The sequence below is a fragment of the Apteryx rowi genome, unplaced genomic scaffold, assembly GCF_003343035.1.
Source record: "Apteryx rowi isolate R43461 unplaced genomic scaffold, aptRow1 scaffold_38, whole genome shotgun sequence".
Classification (NCBI taxonomy): Eukaryota; Metazoa; Chordata; class Aves; order Apterygiformes; family Apterygidae; genus Apteryx; species Apteryx rowi.
The window spans coordinates 3,769,618-3,792,610 of NW_020450307.1; the positions used below are offsets into that span (position 1 = coordinate 3,769,618).

Below are 22,993 nucleotides of genomic sequence, written 5' to 3' on the forward strand. Positions count from 1 at the left end.
TGTTTAGGCTGTGTGCTCCTCAGGACTGACTTTGACTATGCATTTAGACTGCCTCTAGCACGCTGGGGACACACCTGTCAGGACAGCACTTCTTATATAAATAAAGGCAGAACAATTCATCTTTTCCTAAGAAGTGCATAGGGATAAAATTGGGGGGGGGGGGGGGGAACGGCAGGATAAGGCCATAAATCCCAAAACAAAGTCAGACAAACACTTTTAGTTCTACAACAAAATAAATATTTTAACTCTGATTTACCAAGAACAGTGAGGGTTTGTTCAAAAAAGCCCATAAGTATAACAATATACATTGAATGTCACAACACACTGATTTTGTTGCTGTAAGTCATATACGAAACAGCCCAATTTATTACAAATATTCACACAGTATAAAGTACAGTAGAGTAATACATGTTCGGATATAGGGCCCTTGCCCTGACTACATCTACCCCATCAAAACCCARTGTAAACAGCCAACCTTTGTTGACAGGGTTAGTGATATTCATGTGTGTTGTGTGCTTTCTGAAGCCCCAAAATCATTACTGTGGCTACTTGCTATGCCTTTCCATGGGTGTGCATTCCATCTGTCAAGGGAGCACCACAGCTTATGCTTAGAAGTGCATTCTTCCCAAAGCATTTTTTTTTCCCAAAAAAATCCATAGGAATTGCTAACATATATTGTGAAGCAAGAAATAATTCAGGGTAATATATACCTTGATAGCTGCTATATTTTAGACAGCCACACAGATCCAGTTAGAACAATTTCATTCTATTGACTAGTAGGATGAATTTACCTGTGTATAGAATAGTACTATTAGATTATTCCTGCTGCTCTCTCCTCTCTCTTCCATTATGTACCATTGTAATACATTCTTAGCAAAGGGAAAATACTATTTAGTTCTCCCTTAAAGATCTGTCTCCAGGTATTTAGAATGGAGATGAAAAAAGCAGTTTCAGCCACGTCTGTTTTACAGCAGATTTTTCCACAGCTCTTGAAATAAGACATCTTTGTGCACCAACCTCAACAGCAGTATTACTGGATCTTGTAGAAACAGCATATATTGATCATCCTGACCTATAGACACAGCAATGGATGACAATCTTGCATGCCTCCTGGTGTCCTCAGCAGTCTCTGTTTTCATTGCATGAAGATATTGCAGCAGATCATCAAAAATTACAACATTATACAATGGATATCTCCTATTCACCATGGACATTCAGGATCAAGTATCTGGACTCCACTTTTGGCCTTGCTATTACCTATTTATCAGATTGTTATCCAGCCATTTCCTTAGTTAAGTTGCATCAACAGAAGGGCCAAGTCTAAAGGGGAAAGCTACAGAGGTACATGAAATGAGTGGTTTTTTGTTTGTTTAATTACAGAGTTGTTAACCACATCTTGGGCAACATCCTGACTGACACATGAAGTGTCAATAACTTTTGACTTTGTTAAGATGAGTTTATAGTCTGGTGCTACATGGAAAGCTGATTTTGAGGATCAATTTTGCATGCTTATATTTGCAAACTGAGACTTTTGTACAAACCGAGAACACATTCACTGCCTTCAAGTTGGCTTTCAGAGGGTCTCTGACAGCACTTGCAGCCTTCAAGTAGAGCTCAGATAGACTTCATATGACCCTCGCCACCCAGTGGAAGTAAGCGTCATCCTAGGTTTTCATTCGTTATTTCAATGCAGTCCAACAAGCACCATAAACAGGTGCCATATCTGATCTGAGGCTGTCCCACTGTCTTTGCCTGTCTTTTGGTTCTAGTGTAGTTTGACACATTTTTAAATGAATATATGGCCAAAACCAAATTTACATCTTACTAAAACATAAGAATACATGTTGATCATGCTAGAACTGGTGCCCTTGTCTGGTTGGTCTTACCCCTTCATAAAAACAAAACTATGCAGGCAACAAAGTGTTCAGTTTCATCAATAGATCAAGGAAATATTTAGATGCAAAGAACCACAGTTGAAGAGTTTGGGCCTTGCATTCACACCTGCAAAGTGGGCATTGTCTGAGTATTCAACATGCCTCTTGCCAGGTATATACAAGTTTGAGTAATACAGAGTGCCTGTACCTTTTCCAATTGTATGAAAAAACAGTTTTGTTGGCAAATCCTTGTCTCCTTCCTCCACAACACACAGAATATAGCCACTACTTTACTTCTCCTCTGAATCCTTCATTTACAAACTCGAACACCCCAAAAATCAATGCCAAAGACATGCTGAWTACAAGCGTTATTGTGACAAAGTTATAAAGTAACAAATTCCACACTTCAGTGTATTGTTCAGTGAGCATCTGGTGAAGCACAAGTTGAATAGTATAGAGTTTGTTTCTGAATTATAAAAGTTTATTTTTATGATGAACTGGTGTGCACCCTGAAAAACCCCTGAAAGCAAGCTGAAGTGTCTGCAAAAGAAAAGGCTCTTCGCTGTGTTTAAAAAGACGCCAACAAGTTACAGGAAGCAGTCCTCAAGGGTCAAAGTAAACATCTCTTCAGTCAAATATATACTGCAAGGCTCTAATTCATATTCTTCCCTGCTACACTGCTGCAGATGTTGATATTACACACCCATTAACATGCCCATGAAATCTGATCCATTCTGAATGGTGATGGGAGCTCCCGCACTGTTGTCCACAAATATGGAGGTGTACTGACCAGCCTGCAGAGAGAACAAAAGGGAAAGGAAAAAAACTGACACTTCAGCCTGGTGTAATATGAGAAATAAAAGCATTTCAGTACCATGAGCTGAGCATAGGAGTCTCCTGTCCTTTTCTGTGACTTCTGGGGACAGAATCTGATCAGTAATTTTCATTGCAGCACTGAGGATTTCACTTGGTGGAGGAAACTTTCTGTAGTGAAACTGTGCTCTAGGTTTATTACTCGACTACGTCTTTACTGCACCAGGCTCTTCCTGGGTGACTGCAGCCAAGTGACCATCTCTGTTTCAGATTCCCTTATATGAATGCATAATATGATGCCCCTCTTGACAGTACAGGGCAGGACATCTGAATGGCGATTTGAGAGAGAAAAATATTTATTGTCATTTCTTAGAGGGAAGGTTGCTACTGTGTTTTAAGATGAGAATGTGCAACAGGGAAATCTGGCTTTTGTTCTGGTCCCTGTCACAGATTCTCTCTAGTCACCCCAGGCAAGTCATTTAACCTCTTTGATCTTAGAAAGGAGGTTAATAAAAACTTCCCCTGCCTCCTGGTGAAAATTCAGCCATGCCAGTAAAGCACTCCGCATCCTGCCATACTCTGTTCATGACAAAGTAGCACATTGATTTCCAGTCTGTGAAGGCTTACCTGCAGCTGCAGTAAGCCATGCACACAGACAGTGAAGATTTTGCTATTACTTTCCAGACCAGCGATGACTTCCAAAGACCTAAATAGTAGCAAAATAAAAATAGAATAAGCAGGGTAAGCAGCTAAGGCAGTCACAACAGCTGTATGTGAAGCAGCAAAATTGTCTCATGGCCTCCCTAGAGGTAGGACCTGGTGTTCAGGCATCCATCCACACTAAACAAGTGGCCTGTTTACTGGAGTCTAGCAGTAATCAGATGCCTCAAAAAGAGAACAGTGGAACCATGTCTTCACTCTCGTAACTAATGGAAGACCTACTGAGTATACAGGATTGTGAATTTGAAACAACTGGAGCCAGGAACTAGGAGCCATCTCCTGCCACAGAGGCCTTTTTGAAGGCCCTGTGGCCTTGATCTCCCAGTTTCACGCAGGTGCTAAACATGCCCTTTAGATTTATCTACATGTCACATCCAACAGCTTGTTGACCCCCATAACAGCTTATACTCTTGCTATTCTACAAAGAGCCTTGCTATATGCATTCTGTCAATAACAGTCCATTCACTTCCAAGGTGTGAAAGACTATTTCACCTTAACAATATACAGAGCCAGCCTATGCAAGAAAACATACTGTGCAGCAGAAAGCTATTTTGGGAGGACATTTGGCTCAGGGCTCACCTACAATCCAAAGAAACTGTGCTCCAGTTAAAGTTTGAGGGAGAGCTCCAGGTCACCCTTCAAGCATTGTCCTTTTCTAACATCCTAATATTCTAGCAGCCATCATATTCCTTGCAGTAGTAAGATGTAGGACGGCCTCTCTCTATGGCATCCTCTCTTTCTGGAACTCAGCTTCTTTGTATGGGTAGAGGGAGGTGCCTAAGACAGCAACCATCAGAACAACTCATGTAAGCACAGCTCCAAAGTAATATAAAAAGCACAGAGCTCCTTGCCTGACTGGTTCTTCTGAAATCTGCTATGCCAGTGGATAGCAGCTCTAGTTGTTTTCCCAAGAAAACCAACTCCTCCCCTCTTTTTTTTTTTTTTTCCATGAAGGGGCAATGACAAAACCTAGCAAGTGCAAGCATGCACTGTTTCCAGCCCCTTTTCCAATAATATGCATACGAGGTAGGGGCAATTTGGCCCAGAGAGCACAAGACACTTGGCACCAGCTTGATTGAAGAGCTCAGTCTATGCATCATATCCTGCCAAAAGCTTAACTTGGGTGGGAACTTCCCACCATTAATCTCTCCTACTTTTACTGTCTCCTTGCCTCTCAGTTTCCATTTCCCTCCACTGAAAACCCTCAGGGCTCTTTCAGCTCCCTGAAATGAATGACTGTGTACATAGACATCCTCAGGAAATTCCACAAGCACTGGTAGCAACTCAGCCTGTGCTGGTAGAATGTCTGTCCAGACAGGTTCCCATCCCTCCACCCACCTTCCTTCCACTCCACAGGCCAGTCATATTCTCACCCACCAAATGAGAATGAGAGATGTCTCAGAGCCAGTGCTGATCCCACTTTACTGCCACCGCTGTTCAACTCACTCAACCCACAACAGCCTTGTAGGACAACAGATCATAAATGGCTACCCTGGATAGCTGATGAAAACTCTGAGTCAGATATCACAGAGCTTGAGCTAATCTAAACAGCTATTATTTGGATCAGTCCTGACTAAGCAAAAAAAAAAAATTTTACTGCTACTGTTCTTTGGAGAACGCAGCTATAAATTCTTCAGAATGACAAACTAACCTCAAAACATCCCAATAAATCTGCCTGGGCACTAGGTGACAAGAAGGTTGTTCACACACATCCCAGCTGGTACCAGAAGAGTTTGTTAGGAGCTTACAGAGGAAAAGACCTGCAATGTAGGAAGGCACAGGACTTTCAGTAACCTGCAGGGAAGCTTCTTATTCAGGTAAAGCTAAGCCACACCTCCACAGCATGCTTTGGCTAAGTCTTTGTGCCTGTGTTTACAAGAACAAGGAAGCAAGGGTAAAGCCATGTTTAAAGCAGTCAGACTGACATCCATTCTTCAATAATGGTACTGTAAGGAAGACTGAAATGGACAGCAAAGAAAAAAGAGACATACAGACAGACGCTGTCCTTGGAGAGAATAGTGAGCCTCCCAGAAGAAAACCGCTATGTTTTCTCTCTGATGCCTTCATCAAAGCAGTGGGAGCTTGGGGAATCAGATAAGGAAGAAAAATTCACCACTGGTATCTTCATTTATTTTTTGAAATGGTTTATCTTTCCTGCTTGAAAAAGTATCTATTGTCAATTATTTCCAAAGTGCTTCAGGTTCTAAAAATATCAGGTCTTTAAAACAAACAAGTCCCAAGCCAATGTGCAATGACTTCATAGGTTCTATAAATCAGAGACTTATTTTCAAGTAATGAGATTGGAGTTTAAGAAATATTCTGCAAATAGCTTTCTAATGAACATATAATGAGATCCTTTTCCATTAGCATCCACTCCATAGATGTGTAAAAAATGACAATCAGATTTCACCTATATCCAAGTAATCACTTTCAGCTATCTCAGTTTCTTTGTAACACTCTCTAAACCTTGGAGAAATCAGAAGTCTTGTGCTACTTGAAAACTGAATTTTGATCCTCTATATTATTCTGTAACTAAAGAAAATGTAGAGTAGAGTTCAGAAAGGAAAAATACCTTCTCACTCTTGGAGATCCGCAGGATCAGTTTCACTTTTAAATCATTTTGAGTGGCTTCCTAAATTTCATTCACTGACTCATGCAAATCTTTATTGAAAACTTCACCAGGTCAACACCACCAACTGGGAATATCTTTCCACAAGCCAAAAGCATGTAGAAAAAGATTCTGTGGACCTTCAGTGACTGTCCATGGGGAGTCCAAGGGGTAGGGGCATAAGTCCTGCTCTTGATGAAACTGCTAAGATAAAGAGGAGTTTGCTGTAGGTGCAATAAAGAAGGTCTACCACTGCAAAAAGGAAAACTTGTCTGATTGCTTGAATGTAAGCGGTCTTTGCCATGCACAGTGAAACACAGGAATGGGGATCTGAACTATCACTTACACTACCAGTAAAAAGGACAGTAACATTCCGCCCTACCCTTGCCTGTTCCAGCCATGCGAATAAAAGCTTGGGCTTCCCTTAAAGCATTCAGTGTCAGCAGGTGTCCCAGATTCTGAGATCAGGCTGAAGTAAGTTCTTAGCATGAGCTCAAGGACTTCTCACAAGTGCCAGAAATGAGATGTCCCATAAGTCCTGCAGCTTACCATAACATAAGGCATCCCTTCAAGAGGGAAGACGCACTCCCCTCCTTCTTCTGACATTGCAACTGCAGCCAGAGTGTCACTGCCTCACTTAAAGTGCTGCAATCATAAAAGGTTGTTATAAAACAGTCTACAAAGCAGAACAGGTACCAGCTGCTCTGATCAACAAGCTCCTCGTCTTCCTACCCAGTCAGTGGGCACACAGCTCCCTGCTACCCTAGTTACTAATGGGTACTCTGGCACAAACCAGATCTTTTCCACAGGCCAATGAAAAGCTGATATTTGTTATATGACATTTCATGCCAAATTTATGCTCCAATTAAGTCTCTAACTTGAAGAGCCATGGAGAGGTCAGTCCCATTTGCAGTGCTCCAAGTGATGGAGCAAGGAAGATGAAGGCTGGAGTGGCCAGCCCAGGAGCAAATTTCTTGGATTTTAAACTGTACCTCTGGAGTTGTTTTATGGATATATTTCAGTGGTGTTATTGCAAAAGTGTTGCTGTGGCCACCCTAGGGGATCTGCAGGCAGGGCAGAGCAAATCTTCCGCACAGCTCTCCACAGGCATTTCTTCTCCCAAGACAAAGGCCAAGCCGTGGCCTCAGAGGCAGGGGATGAGCTATGCAAGCAGTGCTGCCCCCTGCTAGGTGCATTTCAGCCCTCCCAGGTGTTTGCCAGACCCTTCCTCCAAACAAAGCCTGACTGTCTCCTCCTGAGGAAGCTAGTCTTTACTGAGGTACAGGGCAGTTCTGCGCTGCAACAGAAGGGGTAACAGAAGCACAGCAAACAGCAGCAGCTGATGGCATGGCCCATCACATGAGGAGTGACACCAAAGCTTACTACAGCCTAATAAAGAGCTTGTTTAGCAGAGGTTTATTAATGGCCCCCAGCAGAGGAAAATTCTGCATAATCATCTGAGCAAGCTCCATAAGGCTGCTAAGGGCTGTGAGTAGGTATGAGATACCTTTATGCAAGTCCTGCACTTTCTGCTTCAGGACCCATACACCTCAATTTTCTACCTGTTCATTCTTCTCATCACTCCAGCACTTCGAATGGCAACATCTGTGAAATGCTGTGCTCCATTCAGAATGCAGCTGAAATTATAAAAACTGAGCTAACTATCTCTGACATGAAATTAAAATGTTCCTCCCATTCTGTATGTTTATGATAATAGCTGAGTGGTGGGTGTTCAGGGACATCTCTCCTTGGAAAAATGATCACATTGGTTGGTCAAATAGGTAACCATAACGACAACTTGTACACCCCAGGGATTTAGCAAAGTGCTTCAGTTGTTCAGTTCAGGAAACAGCTGATGAGTGTGGGGTTGTGTGAAGTCAGGACAGGCAAGGAACTGTATTCACAGCTAATAAAACTTGTAAAAATCACAACAACTTCAGTATTTCAGAACCATAATCACACTGTAGTCTCCGAAAAACATGACAGAAGAGTCTTATCTTTCATTTCCCTCCCAGTCTTCTACTTTCAGCATCCATAGCTACACCCAATTTCAGACCATTTCATTCACAACTCTCTCAACATATGCAGTATTTATTTATATAGAGCAATTAGCACTATCCACTGAAAAGTCAAAAATCAGAATAAAACACACACAAAGCCTAAAGGCCAGATGGAATCACTCTCTTAGGAAAAGTTCTACAAGCATTTTTGGTTCAAAATTCATTCTTGATGAATCTGATTTGCACAGTTGGTTGAAACATTGGCCCATCAAATTCACTACTTCCACAAGCACATCAGCGACCTCTATTCTGAAATAGCTATAAAATTTGCCAGAGTACCTGAATGAATCTTGCACTGACTTCACTGCTGCCACAGCTTGTCTACGAATGGAACTAAAGCCAGCTGGTTTAAAACAAAGTTAGCTTAAACTTAATTATGTCATCTTTTAAGAGCTGTTGTGCTGACAAGTTTTAGCTTGGAATTTGTTGTGTATTTTTCAGGCCATGCCTAAAAGTTTAATTTCTTTTCAACTCTGCTAGCTGGATTAATAAAAGATACTACAATTCTCTACACACCTGTTTATTCCACTGAATCTGGAACCTGTTAGGAGACCAACATTCAGGACACTTTAGATGGTCCAGGAGGTTTTTGAAAGGAAGTTTGTAAGGTGTTTTCTGTTCACATGGCATCTGACAAAAATAATTGACAAGACAGCATTGCAGTAACTCACGTGTATCGGTGGCAGAGAGATTCAATGCAGATCAACACTCGGACATTGTCTCTGGCTCGGAGCTGGACTTTACTCTTCAACTCACTGTGGTCTTGGGAAAGCAGTGGAACAAAAATGAACACTTTTGCAACATAGCAGACAACGACTTGCTGGTGTTTGGCTTAACAGAGTCACCAATAACATTGTAGCTTCTTAAGAGRGCACCCTTAAAATATCACTGAAGGATGAATATAATCGGAGGAATGCACTGGTGACATGTCACAGTTAAAACTTGTCTCGATTCATCTCTATCCTATCATGTTTGTTCTTTCTAATGTCTTTTATGGAAGTCATACCTTCCCCACGTCAGTGTATTTGGACCCTAATATCATATTCCATAAGGAGCATTGATTTGTTTGGTTTGCAGTGGAGCAGCCTGTTGTGGCTATCAGCCGGTGAAGTTACCCAGCTCTAAGGCCAGGGTTTTTCAGATCATGGTACCAAAGGGGTTGCTGAGAGCTTACTGCAAAGGGCTACCATWGCACATGCTTCAGATCAAACAGGACCCAAGAGAGACCCAGACAGTGCTCCAGGACTCCTTGCTGCACCTCTCCAGTGGTATAGAGAAGGCTTCTGTGGACCAAACTCACCAATGTGGACGTTGGCTGAAAACTGGTAGATGCCAGACACAGGTGCTGTGAAACGTCCTGTTGCCAGATTTAAGCCCGTCCCCCGGAGAAAAGCTCCTTTAGCCAGAGGCTGTAAAATAAGAAAATCGGACCTTGAACAATCCCCAGCAGCCTCACCAATTACATCTGCCCACAACAAAAATAAAAAGCTGACACACATGAAGATAGAGCTGAAAAATTTTGCCTTATCTCACCAGAACGCATCTTATGAATGAACTCTCTCTAAGCATTTGATGCCCCCAAAAGGCAAAATTATCAGTATCAGGTGTGAAAATACCCTTATTACTCACTACCCAACTCTGCTAACTCATCTTGGCTTTGCCTGCCCAAGACTTAAGTCTTTCAGCAGCAGCTCTGCCACCCTATCTCAGACCTTGCCTATTGCATCTCTACGCTCTGCTGGTCCTAGTGGCCACTAGCCTCCACTGATCTTCTGATATGCAATATTCCCATTATTTGAGTCAAGGGGTCCCTCCAACTTCCAAAGACTTCCTAGATGGGGCCAGTAGTGCTCCCAGACTTAAAAACCTGACAGCTTATACAAAGTTTTTGTGATACAAGTACAGAGGAAACAATCATATGGGTCTCCAGAGGTTGTCTACCCACTTCAGGTCTAAGTCAGACTGCTCTGATGCTGTTAAAAAAACACCCCTTGGATTCTTACAGATTCCATATTTAGCTTCATTCTCTTTTGGCCTTGAATTCTACAGAATAAGCAAAAACCTAGTAAAACAGCATGCAGCATCTCCTTATGGCAAGGAAGCAGTCTCGAGTCAAACTCGCAGCAGATTATCTGACTTCGGCTAAAATAAACTCTGCGTGAAGTGTTTATTGTTAGTTTTGGCCTGCTTGATATGGATTTGGCTAGAGCTGTGAAGAAGCAGCAATTGGCTTCAGTGGGCCAAGAAAGCACATTAGTCAGACTCTGCTTCCACCACAAGGGCATTCTGTGCAATGTAAATGCATTCCCATGAATGCTCTCCTGAGAGAATTGTCCTGCATTGGTCTTGTGGGACAGAAGAGTTGTTCAAACCTGACTTTGTAAAGACATGCACACATGGTATATTCTGTTATATGCACAAATGCATAACTGGGCAGTCTCAAAAGTTCTCAACAGCCCAACATCTGAGTACACTTACAAACAGTAGATGGAGAGAGAGGCCTGAGACTGTGCCAGAATTGGTAGCAATGTTGCTGTAGATGCTATTACATTACAGAAAAGTAGTAGTGGAACAACTTTGTTCAAGTATCAGAGAAAAGTTAAATGCCTTCCCATTCTGATCCATCATGACCAGAAATTACAAGCTTTCACAATGCAGAATAGGAATCATTTATTTAGCTTTGTCTTTGAAAGGAAATAYGGCTGAAGATATTTGGGTATGGTGGTATTTGTGTACAGAGTTGCTACACTGTAGAAGGACTGAAATTACTAACCTGCATTTATTCAGCAGATCCCAGGCAAGGCTCACAGAAGAATGATGCCCAGTCCAGAATCCAGCTAAAGTCTTAAATTTTACAAAATTTTGCTAGAAATGTTGTATGTACACGCATGGTAGTGAAAATGTATTCATGGACAATAGCAATTGCTTTTCTCACTACATCAAATATGCATAATGGGGAAAACACTAACAATGGACTGCAGAACAAATAGGTTTCATACCATGATTTCTAAGTCCCTTTATTTATCAATGTGCATTGGTGTGTGCATATGCGCACACGTATATATACACACACAAAAGGAGCTCTATTTTCTTTACACATACGCACACAAATATAACAGCTACCCTAACTGCAAAGACTATGAAATGTGATTGATTCTCTTCTTATGCTATCACTACTCCATCATTTGTGGTAGCACTATTTTTGATTTACATCTCTGTGAGAGCAGAGCCAAGCCCTGTATGTGCAAAACTGTTCCGCATAGTTAATCCATTCCTTTCTTGTTACAGCTATTAACAGAATCAGCAACCTAATTCCAAAACCACTGGCTGAGCATGGAAGGCAATTTTAGGCACCAGTAAATTATCACTGATAAAGCATTCCTGTTTCTTCATGCCCTCTGTGGCTTTGTTATTCTTCTGCTCATAGAAGTAGACAATGCAAAGGGTTGGCTCTGAGAAAGGAGAGGTTTCTCTGGGCAAAAATGCTCCATTAAACTCCATGCCAATTAGAGCTCCCCGCTGCATTTGCTGCTTCACAGCTGCATACTCACATAGCTGCTTCAACTGCTGCAGGAATTTATACCTGAGAAACTAACAATTTGTAAACTTGTTATTTCAACAAGTAACCTGAAAACAAGTAAACAAGCTAGTGTGCAACCATTCTCTTCAAATCAAGGACAGCTTCTCTTCCTCAGCCCATCCCCTGTCCCCATATCTCCCTCATACATTCCATAAGGTACTATTCCATAGTTTACTTCCTGGTAGAAAGTAGGAACCATGCACAGAGGAACTGAGAYGTGAACTGCCAGTTTCATTTTTCAGTGATTAACATTGTGGATGCATTTACTTATCTGTTGTTAAAGAAATGGGTAAGTTGTGCTGTGCAACAACCATAAAGCACAGGGGATCCACTGATCTCCCAAAAGCAGCATTAAATTCAACTGCCATAGACGCTTAGCCTGATCTCAAGACAGTAGAGACATCAGAACTTATGGGATCTTTCAGAATGAACAGCACATTGGCTACTTTAGCCTTAAATGATCTGATACAACTCCAGTGGTATTCCTGGGCCCCAGATAAATCCCACTTCCTTGGCCTGTCAGAGGCTGCAGTTACTTCAAGTCTTCCTATGTAAAGTATATTTCTGAAAGCATTTGCAAGCAGCAATTGTCAGAAACCTCAAAGACTGAGACACTGGAGGTAGAGGTGTGAGGGAAGAAGTATCACCTGTTTCATTCCACATACTAAGAAAACTGAGAGACCAAGAGGAAGAGGAAGAAGGAATGCTTTTGGAGAAGAATTAGTGTGGAAGGATGAGAAAACCATCAAGCCCTCTGAATACTCTATGTCAGAGTGACAGAGGCACCAGACTCAAATGACAGAGTGTAGGAGAGCTAGGTCCTTTTCCAGCACACGCTGTCTTTCCACTTACCTCAAAATGTTTTGGAGCTAGTCCAAAGCCAGGAATAAGATTCATTTCCTATCATTTCAACACAAAGTATCAAACCCTTGGCTCTCCACACAGTTAAACTGACAGGACAAGGGTAGGGGAATTCTCTCTCTCCCTTGGACTTTCTAAAGACAACATTTTCATTTTTGCAAGAGAATCCACTGTCTCCCTCCTGCCAAATTCACCCTATATCAGAGCACAAGCTAAAACTAGACACTTCTTGTCCCAAAGTTGAAAGGCTGGCATCCAGAGGCTTGCCAGCCCTCCCACATCAGCTTCGGGGCCAGGAGCAATTAGAAAGAAGCTAGGCATATGATAACAAAGCATGGAAAGCATCAGCCTACGCACTGATTGCTGAGATGTCTTTATTCATRTTTTTCCTTCTAATTAATGAGGCAACATATCTCTCTAGTCTTGCCCACACTTCAGGTACAATCTTGCCTCTGTGCCAGCACTCATAGTGCTGTCAAACCAGGCTGCCACTAGTGTATCTGGGAAAGATTCAGGAAAGCAACCCATCCGGCAACATAACCACTGCCTCTAGTCCTGCAGTTGTGAGAAGTCTTTCTAAAAGCAAAGCTACTCCACAGGGAAGGATCTGCTGGACAGGACTCTTCAGAGATAGGACTCAGTGCAGCTGCCAAGAAAGCTCAGTACCTGCTACAAGTGTAGTGTCAGCAAACACTGCTGACTGAGAGCCATATTCCCTGTTCACACACTTCAGACTCTTCTTGTCACATCACAAAAGCAGCCATGTACATAAAGGCTCTGTGCTATTAGAAAGTCTTTTTGATTGCAGGGTCCAAAATAAGTCTCCTCAGTTACCAAATAACTATTTGTATTTAGCTAGTACTTTGCACCTAACATTTATACTTCAAATTCAGGTCCTATTTGCAACTGGTTCATAAGTGGTTAGTAGAAGTTTTAATAACTTATCAAATTCAACAGGCTGCTTTTAACTATGCTTATAATGACCTACAGCATCCTCTAATGGTATGCTTATCATTATAATATGACCATAATGAATTTGTATAGATAACATTTATTAGTCCTCTGTAAGACATTATATATAGAATTTTATCACGAAGACCGACCCATCTAACAAAACAATGCCTCTTGTTTGCGGGCTCACAAATCTATGCCAAGTGACTTTTGTCTGCCTCTGACATTCTTCTACATCTGAAAGTTTCTCTGGAATAAAATAGGGTGTGCACTGAGAACAGATCCTTCAGACTAATGCCAAATGTGGACGAGTCTTTCTCTATCACTAACTGAAATGAAGTGACTGACTATTGTTTGGACCTGTGAGACAGCATAGACCTGTTAGCACTTCAGTAAGAACTGTAATGATACTCAACCRAGTTGTAAGAGAAGTAATCTGCCTCTCGGGTTTGTCAGGAAGGAGCGGACTCAAAGCTAAATGTTTATCCTACTGCAGTTGAGCATTAGGGCTGACATTGCCATATGAGATCCCACCTCTGTCAATTACAAAAAAAAAAATAGTGCTGTATTCACAGCATCCAGGCCTGAGATGAGCTTCTGGGATCAGATTTCCCTTTCAGGAAACATCTTCATCTACAAAGCCACCTAGCAGCTCTGCAGACTAGGGGAACGATAGCTGATCTATGCACAATGGCTGTTGTGGAGCTGCACAGGTTCAGTCTGTGACTTCCTCTCACCGACTGGAAGTTCTGAAGTTCTACCAAGGTCTTCTTATCTACAACAACTTGTCCTTTTAGTTTGCAGTGGAACGCCTCCTCTATGCGTCTGTGGGGTGAAACTTCCTCCAAGGAGAGCAGGAGTGGAGGTAGCTGGCTAGGATGGGCTGAGATAGCCAGGGATGCCCGCCGTTCAATGGCTTCTGAGGAGAAGAGAAAAAGTAAAGCAAGAAAGACTTAGTTTAAGAGTCTAGTCTATGAAGCTATTAGCTGTGTCATTAGACCTCTTCTCTGCACTCAACTCTTACATTTGGACTAAGCAGCACTAGGGAAAATTTTTTTTTTTTAACTTTTCATTGCTAGGTAAGGGAATGCTTTAGAGTAAACATTTGCAAAGCCCGTTCCTTTTTTGCTGTGGTGTTTACTGAAAGAAATAGGTCACAGAAGCAGAAAGGTCTTATGATCTTTACCTTTTAATATATCCTTAAACTCCTGCAGAAGGACTTCCCGGGTGACTTCAGCACCAGGTGCTCCTGGAGGTCCCTGGGGGCCAGGAGGTCCTGGTGGCCCAACAAGGCCACGCTAAGGAAGTAGCCAAAGAAAAATATCAGAATTAGAACCAGGCAATTGCACTGACACCCTGAAAATTCTGTCAGCTATGAGCCAGGTCTACAAATCTGTCAGCCACGTGATCAGCCCCTCTCTGCTGTCAGCCCAACTAAAGGACTAATGCAGTAAATCTTAAACTGGCTCTCCAGCCATCAGTGGATTCCAGCACTTGGAATTTACTCACATATTTATGTGGGAGGATGAATGTCGCTTGGGTAAACACTAACGAGTTCTTCAGGTACATATAAACAGTGTGAAGCACAACAGGCACAAGGCTAAGTTTGCTGCTTCTTTATCTTCCAGTATTGCCAAAGTAACATACCTGCAGCCTTTTAAGCTGCTTCTTATTCTGCCTATCAGCTAATTAGAACAGCCACCTAGCCACATTTTACATTATTAATATATATTGCTTGACGGAATGACCACATTAAGTATGTGAATGTTTGGTATGACAGCAGAACTCCCACAAAAACGGAAACAGTTAATTTAAAACACCTGTAAAAGGTTATCCACAAAACATATTAGGGCTTTAAACTGGTAGTATGAACATGCAGCAGAGTTATCAACGCTCTTTCAATGTATTTTGTGGCCTGGGAGTTCCTGTTTCATCCAGTAAACTGCAGTAAACCTGCTTGGAAGCACTTCTGTCTATCTGCTCACTAGGAAATAAAAGGAATTCATTTCAACCATATTCAAGATTGTCTAAATGGCAGATTAAGAATGGCACACATGATCAGTCATCACTGAGCAGTAACATCACTGAGCAGTAACTCGTTAATTTGAAATAAATACAGCTTGTGATGATTTGTCCCTACCTTGATTACGATCTATTGAGATGTCTGTATTTTATAGTGAAAGCAAAACATTAATTTTCTTTTTACTCAGCAGAAAAAAGGCTACTTTCAGTCCAAGAAACAGCTGGTTTAAACAATAATCAATGCTGACAGTAGAATGCACAAACACTTACCACCTTACAAAGTATATAGCACTTATTATCCCAAACTTCTCAAAAATACTTTAAGAAATGAAACAAACAAACGAAAATGTGATCTCTGGGGTAGGAATGCAAAAGCTGGGAACACAAAAAACACCTTGTGTAACAGCAGTGGGAAGGGAAGCCATGGTGCACATTTGTTAGCTGGTGTCAATCTAGCAATAACCTACTAATTTCTTGTCTTTCCCTTTGCATCTCCTTTTGGAGGTGTTGCCATCATCCGGGCGGTGAACAAAGGAGATCCAGGTACGTCGTGGATCTGTGATTCGAGGATCCGGAGATTCTAGAATCTGAAGAGAAATAAGAGCAAAGATTGATGTCATTGTATCTCTTCAGCCACTACATGAATTAAGAGAATGCAAAATCTCCAGACTGTTGTCTGCTGCCTAAACCAACAGAAAACCTTGAAATGCTCCATAGTTTTCAAATTACAGGCTGTAGAATGACAAATGCACACAGAGGAAAACAAGTCACATGAAAAACAAAGTCCATGTCTGACCAGAGAAAAGATGCATGTTCGCAAATTTAACTACCTACACCTTCCAATTTTCTGCAAGTATATCACAGCCATAGAGAAATCATCTAGAGAAGCTGAGAGATTACAGCRCCCAGTTCTGGACTCCTTTGAAACAAAGTCTGGACAAAAAAACAGGATCTGTTCTTAGGAGTTTGGGTCCACTTCATATCGGACTCTAACTCCCAGTACTCACCTCCCATAGACAATCAGAAGTAAGTGATCAAATAGCCATTTCTGTTGTTCTTCTCCTGGGCTTGGGATGAACTTCTAACTTTAAATTTTATAAAACAGCACCAGAAATCATTTGTTATTGATACCATGCCAACCTCCTGTCAAAAACAACTAACTGTTGACTATGGAGGTTCCAATCTGTTCATGCACCAGAATGCCAAATGTCCATTACAGTGAGGATAAAAGCACAAGCCCTCCCAAAGTTTCATGAATCATACTTAGGAATTCAGATTCATTAATGAAAAAGCCAGAGCAGAAATACTACAATGAATACTTCAAACCTAAACAACAAAACAAACAAAAAACCCTCCCCCCACCCCCCACCCCAAAATCACTATTGGCAACTTTTGAAATGTATTCAAAAAACATGGTTTTTCTTCTCCCAGTGAGATGGAACAGGTACAGATGAAAATTCCAGCAGGAAAGTAACAGAAGGCAGAGTGGGTTAAAGAACACTGAAAGGATTCCTAGATCACTAAAAATTTAAATGAATTAAAATAAATCAATACTGACCCATCTGTTCAGCAGGGAGAAAACAATATGGGAGCAGGAAAAGCATGGAAGCAAAGTCTGTCAACAACAGTGCACTTTTCAGATCTGGAAGTGTTTGCCCATGTTTATTAAGCTCCTACTAGTCTGAGACTACTAGACACAGTTCTGCCATAGCTCAGATGTTCCAACTCTACACACAGTGGCCTCTGTAGTAACAGTGACCTTACAAGGTGCTTTCAATGCAGTGAAGTTAGCAAAAACATCCAAGTCTGCTCGTTACATGTCTCATTTGGCTCCTTAAAGCACTTACCACTTCTCAGAGTACCATGGTGAGTTTTGATAGAATTTCTAGTACTACTTATAAGCACAGATTCCCTTTCATCGAACACTCTGCAGAATCAAGTAGGAAACAATTCAACTTTAGAATGCAGGTAGAGCTGCAGTCCCAATACCTGCAATATATGTCACTGTCCAAGAGCACCAGGAATTGGATTCAGGAGATGGCAAATTTTGTCTTGAAATAACAGGGCAAGCCCATATGGAAGAGAAAAGACCACAGTCTGTATGATCTGCTCTGAAAAATTCTTGCAAAATAAATTGTTTCAAATGTAGATCTTGGAAGTGTGCTGGAGTTCCAGCTTGTGGTTATAAGGAATGCTGGTGTTTCTAAGCTGACGCAGAGCCTGGAAAGCTCTCCGGCATGCATCCAGGCACATGGGTGCAGTACAATGCGTTAGTCCAGATAATTCTGAGCTCCTGTGATAACAAGTATTTATTTCAAACAGCTTGGGTCAATAGGTAGTTTACAAACCAGCAGAATGTGAACAGTCCCCCAGAAATCACAAATGTGTTGTGAACTGAGCAAAGATATTTATTAAACATACGTCTGAGCAACTCTATGAAGCCAACTCTATCTTCTCCATTCAGCAATTTTGGGTGATTTACTGCTCAGACGTGAGCCATAGACAGATCTACTCCTATCGAATTGCTCTATTCAGACAGTCCACTCATCCTTCCCTCCAGGTAGATGGCTGCAAACATAGTAGCTGGTGTCTGTGCTCCAAGCCAAAGCAAGGCTATCCCAAGTAATTTTGCCATATTGTTCATGCATTCCTCTGTAATTAAGTAATTAGTGACAGAGTTATGGTTGTCAGGCACACTCCTCCCCCAATGCTCAGATTTAGCACTTCTCTAAAACAAGAGCAAGACAAGCTACTCATAGCAATCTACTTCATTATTTCTGTACACAAATTAGCCTTGAACAGACTTTTTACATTTATAACCATGTTTACAATCAGTTGTAGGTTGAGTGTTTAGCCAAGGGGTTCTAGTAAGTTGTTTGTTTTAGCTACATTATTTATTATTCACTGGTTTTACCCACAGCACCCAGGACTTAAGTAGCTTTCCTAAATTTCACTGGAAATGAGTGGAAATGGAGCTCCATAGAAAATCCCAGGTATTGCGAGTTTAAGTAACCTCAGAAACACTTTTTAATCTTCTCAGAGATTGCTTGACTGCTGATTTTTGCAAAGCATAAGAAGGAAATCAAAGACATGCTTAGATCGTCCTTTGGTACAAACCTCTCCATCTATTCCAACATGCAAATGTAAAGCCCGAAAGCAAACCTTCATAAAGTTTGCAGATGTCCTTAGAACAGCACAACAGGTGCAGCTTGTTTCCATAACAGACGTGAAATATTTTTTATCTGAGTTTCATGGAGACTTAAATGTTTCTGATGGGAGAACTCAGTTCTTTCCTACTTTGCTCCATCTGAAAACACATGGGCACAGCACCACCATATAGGTGAAGGTCATATCTACAGGTGACTGTATTTATGAGCATCTAAGTTTACAAAGCTCATAAATGTAGAAGCGTGCAAAAGTCTACCTGTGCTTTGCCCAAAGAAAGCAGATGCCTTTCTCCCCCAGCGATGGGGACTGACAGGTCTGTGGTAAAGCTGCAGTGCAGCTCACAAAAAAAAGAAGCACCCAGATAACAGAAGCACCCAGCTCAGGCAGGATGGAGTATTCCCTCAATGCTGTAASATAAGTCACCAAAAGAACAGCTGCAAAGGAAAGGAAAACAAAATCAATCCATCTGTGCAGAAAGGGATGGTTCATGTGGCAGGAACTCAGAAACACAGCCTCCAGAACACAGCAAACACAAGACCAGATTCTTAGGAACCAGGATGCAGCACTTGCTGCAGATGCGGAAGAGATTGCTCAAATATCCCAGGGTCTCACCAGGCTGCAAAACAGGCATACATCCCCCTCCACTGCAAAAATGGGAAGACAGGTCAGCCAGCAGCAAAAGCCAGCAGTCTTGGGTAGATTCTGAGCTTTAACTGCAAAGACAAACAGATGTCTGCAGCCTTTCTGGAGCTCCAACTGAGCAGAAACAGGCCAGAGAGCAGATGTCTTGTCAGAGGGAAAAAAAAGAAGGAAAGATGGCACATCCCAGGAAAATAAATGACAAAGGAAACTTCCCAAAGTTAAAAAAATAATAATAATCTCTCCAGTGGCATCCTTAAATTACAAATCCCTGTGAAAGACAGCCATGGCACTCCCCAATTTCTCTAGCACAAGCATGATTGACAGTTAAAATGAATGTTCCATCCTTGTGGTATTATTATTTAATTACTATGGTATGCATGAGCAATCCCAGCAATAAGCATGCAAGCCTCTATTTTTCTTGGCAGAGGCAGCCTCCAACAGCCAGAGAGAACTTGCAGCCAACTCAGGTATCACTCAGGACTGAGAAGAGCCTTGGAATCCCAGCAAAGGAGACTTGTCCCTCCTGGGCTGCTGGTTACAGAGCAAACCTAAACTTCAGGAGTCAGGAAAAATTCTCATGTTAAATACAGTGAAATCAAGTTTAGGCCTTAACACTTGAACCAGTGCCTCAAAAAAACAAACAGAAATCTTGCCATCAATTTTTAATGAACTTTCAATCACGTCTTTTAACATTACTTTGGAGTCTCCTATCACTTCAGAACGAGCTTACAGCACTGACAAGAAATTAGCCCCCTCCCTCCCTAACTTCTCTCACAATAAAAGACAAGTTGAGCTGTAATTTAGGCTGCTGCACACAGACAGAACCTGTGATTCTTTCTGGCTCTGTAGCTCCCAGAAGAGCTTGCACTGCCCTGAGACATGCACAGACTCTGGCCCAGATTCAGCCATCACAGAAAAAACTACTAGTAGAAATCTACGGTTAAGCAGCAGAGCTTGGATTCTGAGAAATATCTGAACTGTATCTGAACTTTCCTGAAATTCAAGGATACTGTGAGACAGCCTGTATCTCTGTTAGGAACCAAAATGAAACGGAAAAGTATAGTTTCAGAGTTTGGATGAATAAAAGTCTGTACCTGTATCAAAAGCACCTCAGAATGCTCTCAGGCACAGCTAAATAATTTTCAGGTAGGGAAGGATGGAAAGAGTATGAAAAGGTTACGGTTTTGTGAGAGAACAGCACCCTTTCCATCTGCAATTAGTTAGAGATGTATCTCCAAGAACATATACCTAACCATTCTGGTCCATAGAGTTCATACCTGAAGTTACTGCCTTGCAAGTTTTGCTCAAAGATTTATCAAATGTATTGGTCCATCAGTCATGAATGTTAAGAATTCTCTGCTTAATAATTAAGCAGTGGCCAGACAAAAATTGGACATGACTCATTTCAATTATCTTAATCCACAAGTTTCCATGTTGTTATGCCTGATTTACACCAGCAAAGTACTGTCAACTTCATTATGAAATTAGGAGCAAATGATTTACTTCAGTAGCGTATTTTATTTGGAACTGGTTAAAAAGTGACAGACCACTTTTTTTTAAGCACAAAAAATCCTGTCAACTGCTAATAAGTCATGGTTATGCACACTCTTGATTATTAATGAGATGTAAAACCAAGGTCCTGACCACTTGTGGTTTTTACAGATCTCTCAGGAATTTTCCCCGGAGCAGAAGTGTTAAGTTTGGTATCTTAGCCAAATCCCAACTGGAATTCCTATATAAATTCCTGCTATGTTTTTCAATTGCAAAATTATTCTTCTCTTCTCTAAACAGGTATCTCAGAAAGCTTTCTTGCCTCCACTTAAACGCAAATTCCCTTCGGTGGTCACACCCATAATGAATTTAAAGTGAATCAAATGGAACTGTTCATGTGAGCAAGAGGTACTCTSGGTGAGAAGAAAATATAGTGGTTGTTTCTGTGTTAGCTGTACTGCAATAATAATCAGTGCTATCCCTGAACGTACAACATACAAGCAGAGTTTTACCTCTAGGCAAAGACACTCTCAGAAAGGTAAGGAACTGAACAGCACTAATAAAACAGATGCAGCACAAAACATCTAGCAGATGAAAATACATCTAATATAGGACTATATGCATTAATAGTGAAATTTAAACACTTTACAAACAACCCTGAGCTGGGAGACCAAACACACTGAATTATTTCAATGAGTCACATACTGAGTCTGATTTATGTATACAGTATTATTGTACATGGTCCACAAAGAGGTGCTGGGAAGTGTCTTCTCGTTTGTCATAGCCCTTCCTGTTCAGAGTATGCCAGCATGAGACTGACAATGATGACAGACTCAGGACATGTAAGATTACATCTCCTACTACAGATAGCTCACAGCCTAGTCTCTCCCATGCTCTCACAGGACTTTAAAACTTGTCAGACACAAAAACACTTTCCTCAATCACACACACAATCAGCCACTTCAGGCTAAGACTGAAATCACTTTACAGAGGAGGAATGGAATCTGTGCAATGTTATTTAACCAGCTGCTGTTCAAATTGGAAGCAAAAGGCCCCAGAGAAATAATTCAGAGAGACTGAAGTAATAAACCAGATAGACCCAGCCCTAGATATTTGACAAGACAGAAGAATCATTGCAGCCTTCTGCAACTCCAGAATAAGTCATGCCTCTAATCCAAAAGCTAAAAGCTCTGGTGTTAGCACTCAAGTTCAAGCATTCGTTTTATCAGTCATTAAGGCTGTTTTCAGCACCTGTTATGGATGCCTCCTGTCCTAGGCTGAAATGAGGCCTCAGCAAAGAACAGAGACCTCAGGAAGGAACAGGGCACTTCTTATTTCCCACTGGAACTTCTGCCTTGAGAAAAGCAATTGTGTATCATGTGAGCCAACAGGCTTAAATGGGGATGGAGCAGAACTGTGACACCTGCTTTGAATTACGGTACTGTGATAAATTCAAACTTATTGCAAGTAAATTCTTTGAGCTTACCATGGAAAAACTAGATCCTAAGACAGCAAGGATCTGGAGCAGTTTAACAGAGCTGGACTCATCCTCGGCTTTCTTTTCCTCTTACATATTAAGTGAGAGACAGTTCTAGCCTCTCTGGTTGACAGACACATACAACCTTCATTGGACCCAAACCCAGAACTTGAATTGTTCCCTTTCTAAGCACCCTTAAAGGGGAGTGAGCCTCAGGATCATTAGCTTTCTGCCTGAAAACAATGGTCTTATCAGATCACACAAAATAACCAAGTTCATGCCCAGGCACTACCTTACTGGGAAATTGCCAAGGTAAGACCAGATTGTAAAAGGAAGTGGTACAGGCGGTAGAGAACTCTTCCTCCACACAGAACTTAGGGGTGTCCCGGAGTGCTGCTTTCCAGAGGAAATAAAATTTCAAGAAGTCTTTTCCCAGCTAGTGGATAACTGAATTAAAAGCATTACACCATTTTTTGCAGAAATTTCATTGAAGGTAAAATCCTGTTTACTTCAAATTGTTCCTGAAATTTCACTGGGACAGCTGAGTCAATAATTTTCCCCATGTTAAGATGCTTCCTTTGAATCTAGCTGAACCATCCCTATGAGCAGTTCACACTGTCACAGATTCACAAAACAGCTGAAATGGGAGGGAATCTCTAGAGACTGTCTAGTCCAACTCCCCTGTTGGTTAGGTCARCTACAGCAGGTTACTCGAGACCATGTCCA

General features: G+C 41.5%; 1 protein-coding gene across 11 annotated transcripts in view; it reads right to left on the reverse strand.

Moving 5' to 3' along the window:
- Positions 1 to 251: 251 nt before the first annotated feature.
- The window catches only part of C1QTNF12 (C1q and TNF related 12), a 31,250-nt gene continuing 8,508 nt past the window's right edge, over positions 252 to 22,993 (reverse strand). The window contains exons 5-14 of one of the 11 annotated variants that reach the window (XR_003254867.1): positions 15,957 to 16,076; positions 14,654 to 14,765; positions 14,205 to 14,386; positions 9,376 to 9,484; positions 8,747 to 8,837; positions 7,578 to 7,652; positions 5,980 to 6,219; positions 5,059 to 5,167; positions 3,987 to 4,184; positions 3,314 to 3,393 (exon numbers count right to left, since the gene is read on the reverse strand). Coding sequence is in view for 4 of the 11 variants with exons in the window: in XM_026074073.1 (XP_025929858.1) it covers positions 2,570 to 2,668; positions 3,315 to 3,393; positions 8,592 to 8,642; positions 8,747 to 8,837; positions 9,376 to 9,484; positions 14,205 to 14,386; positions 14,654 to 14,765; positions 15,957 to 16,076 (843 nt within the window). In the remaining 7 variants the exon portion in view is untranslated. The other 10 variants (XR_003254869.1, XR_003254868.1, XM_026074073.1 and 7 more) reach the window with 10 other exon arrangements.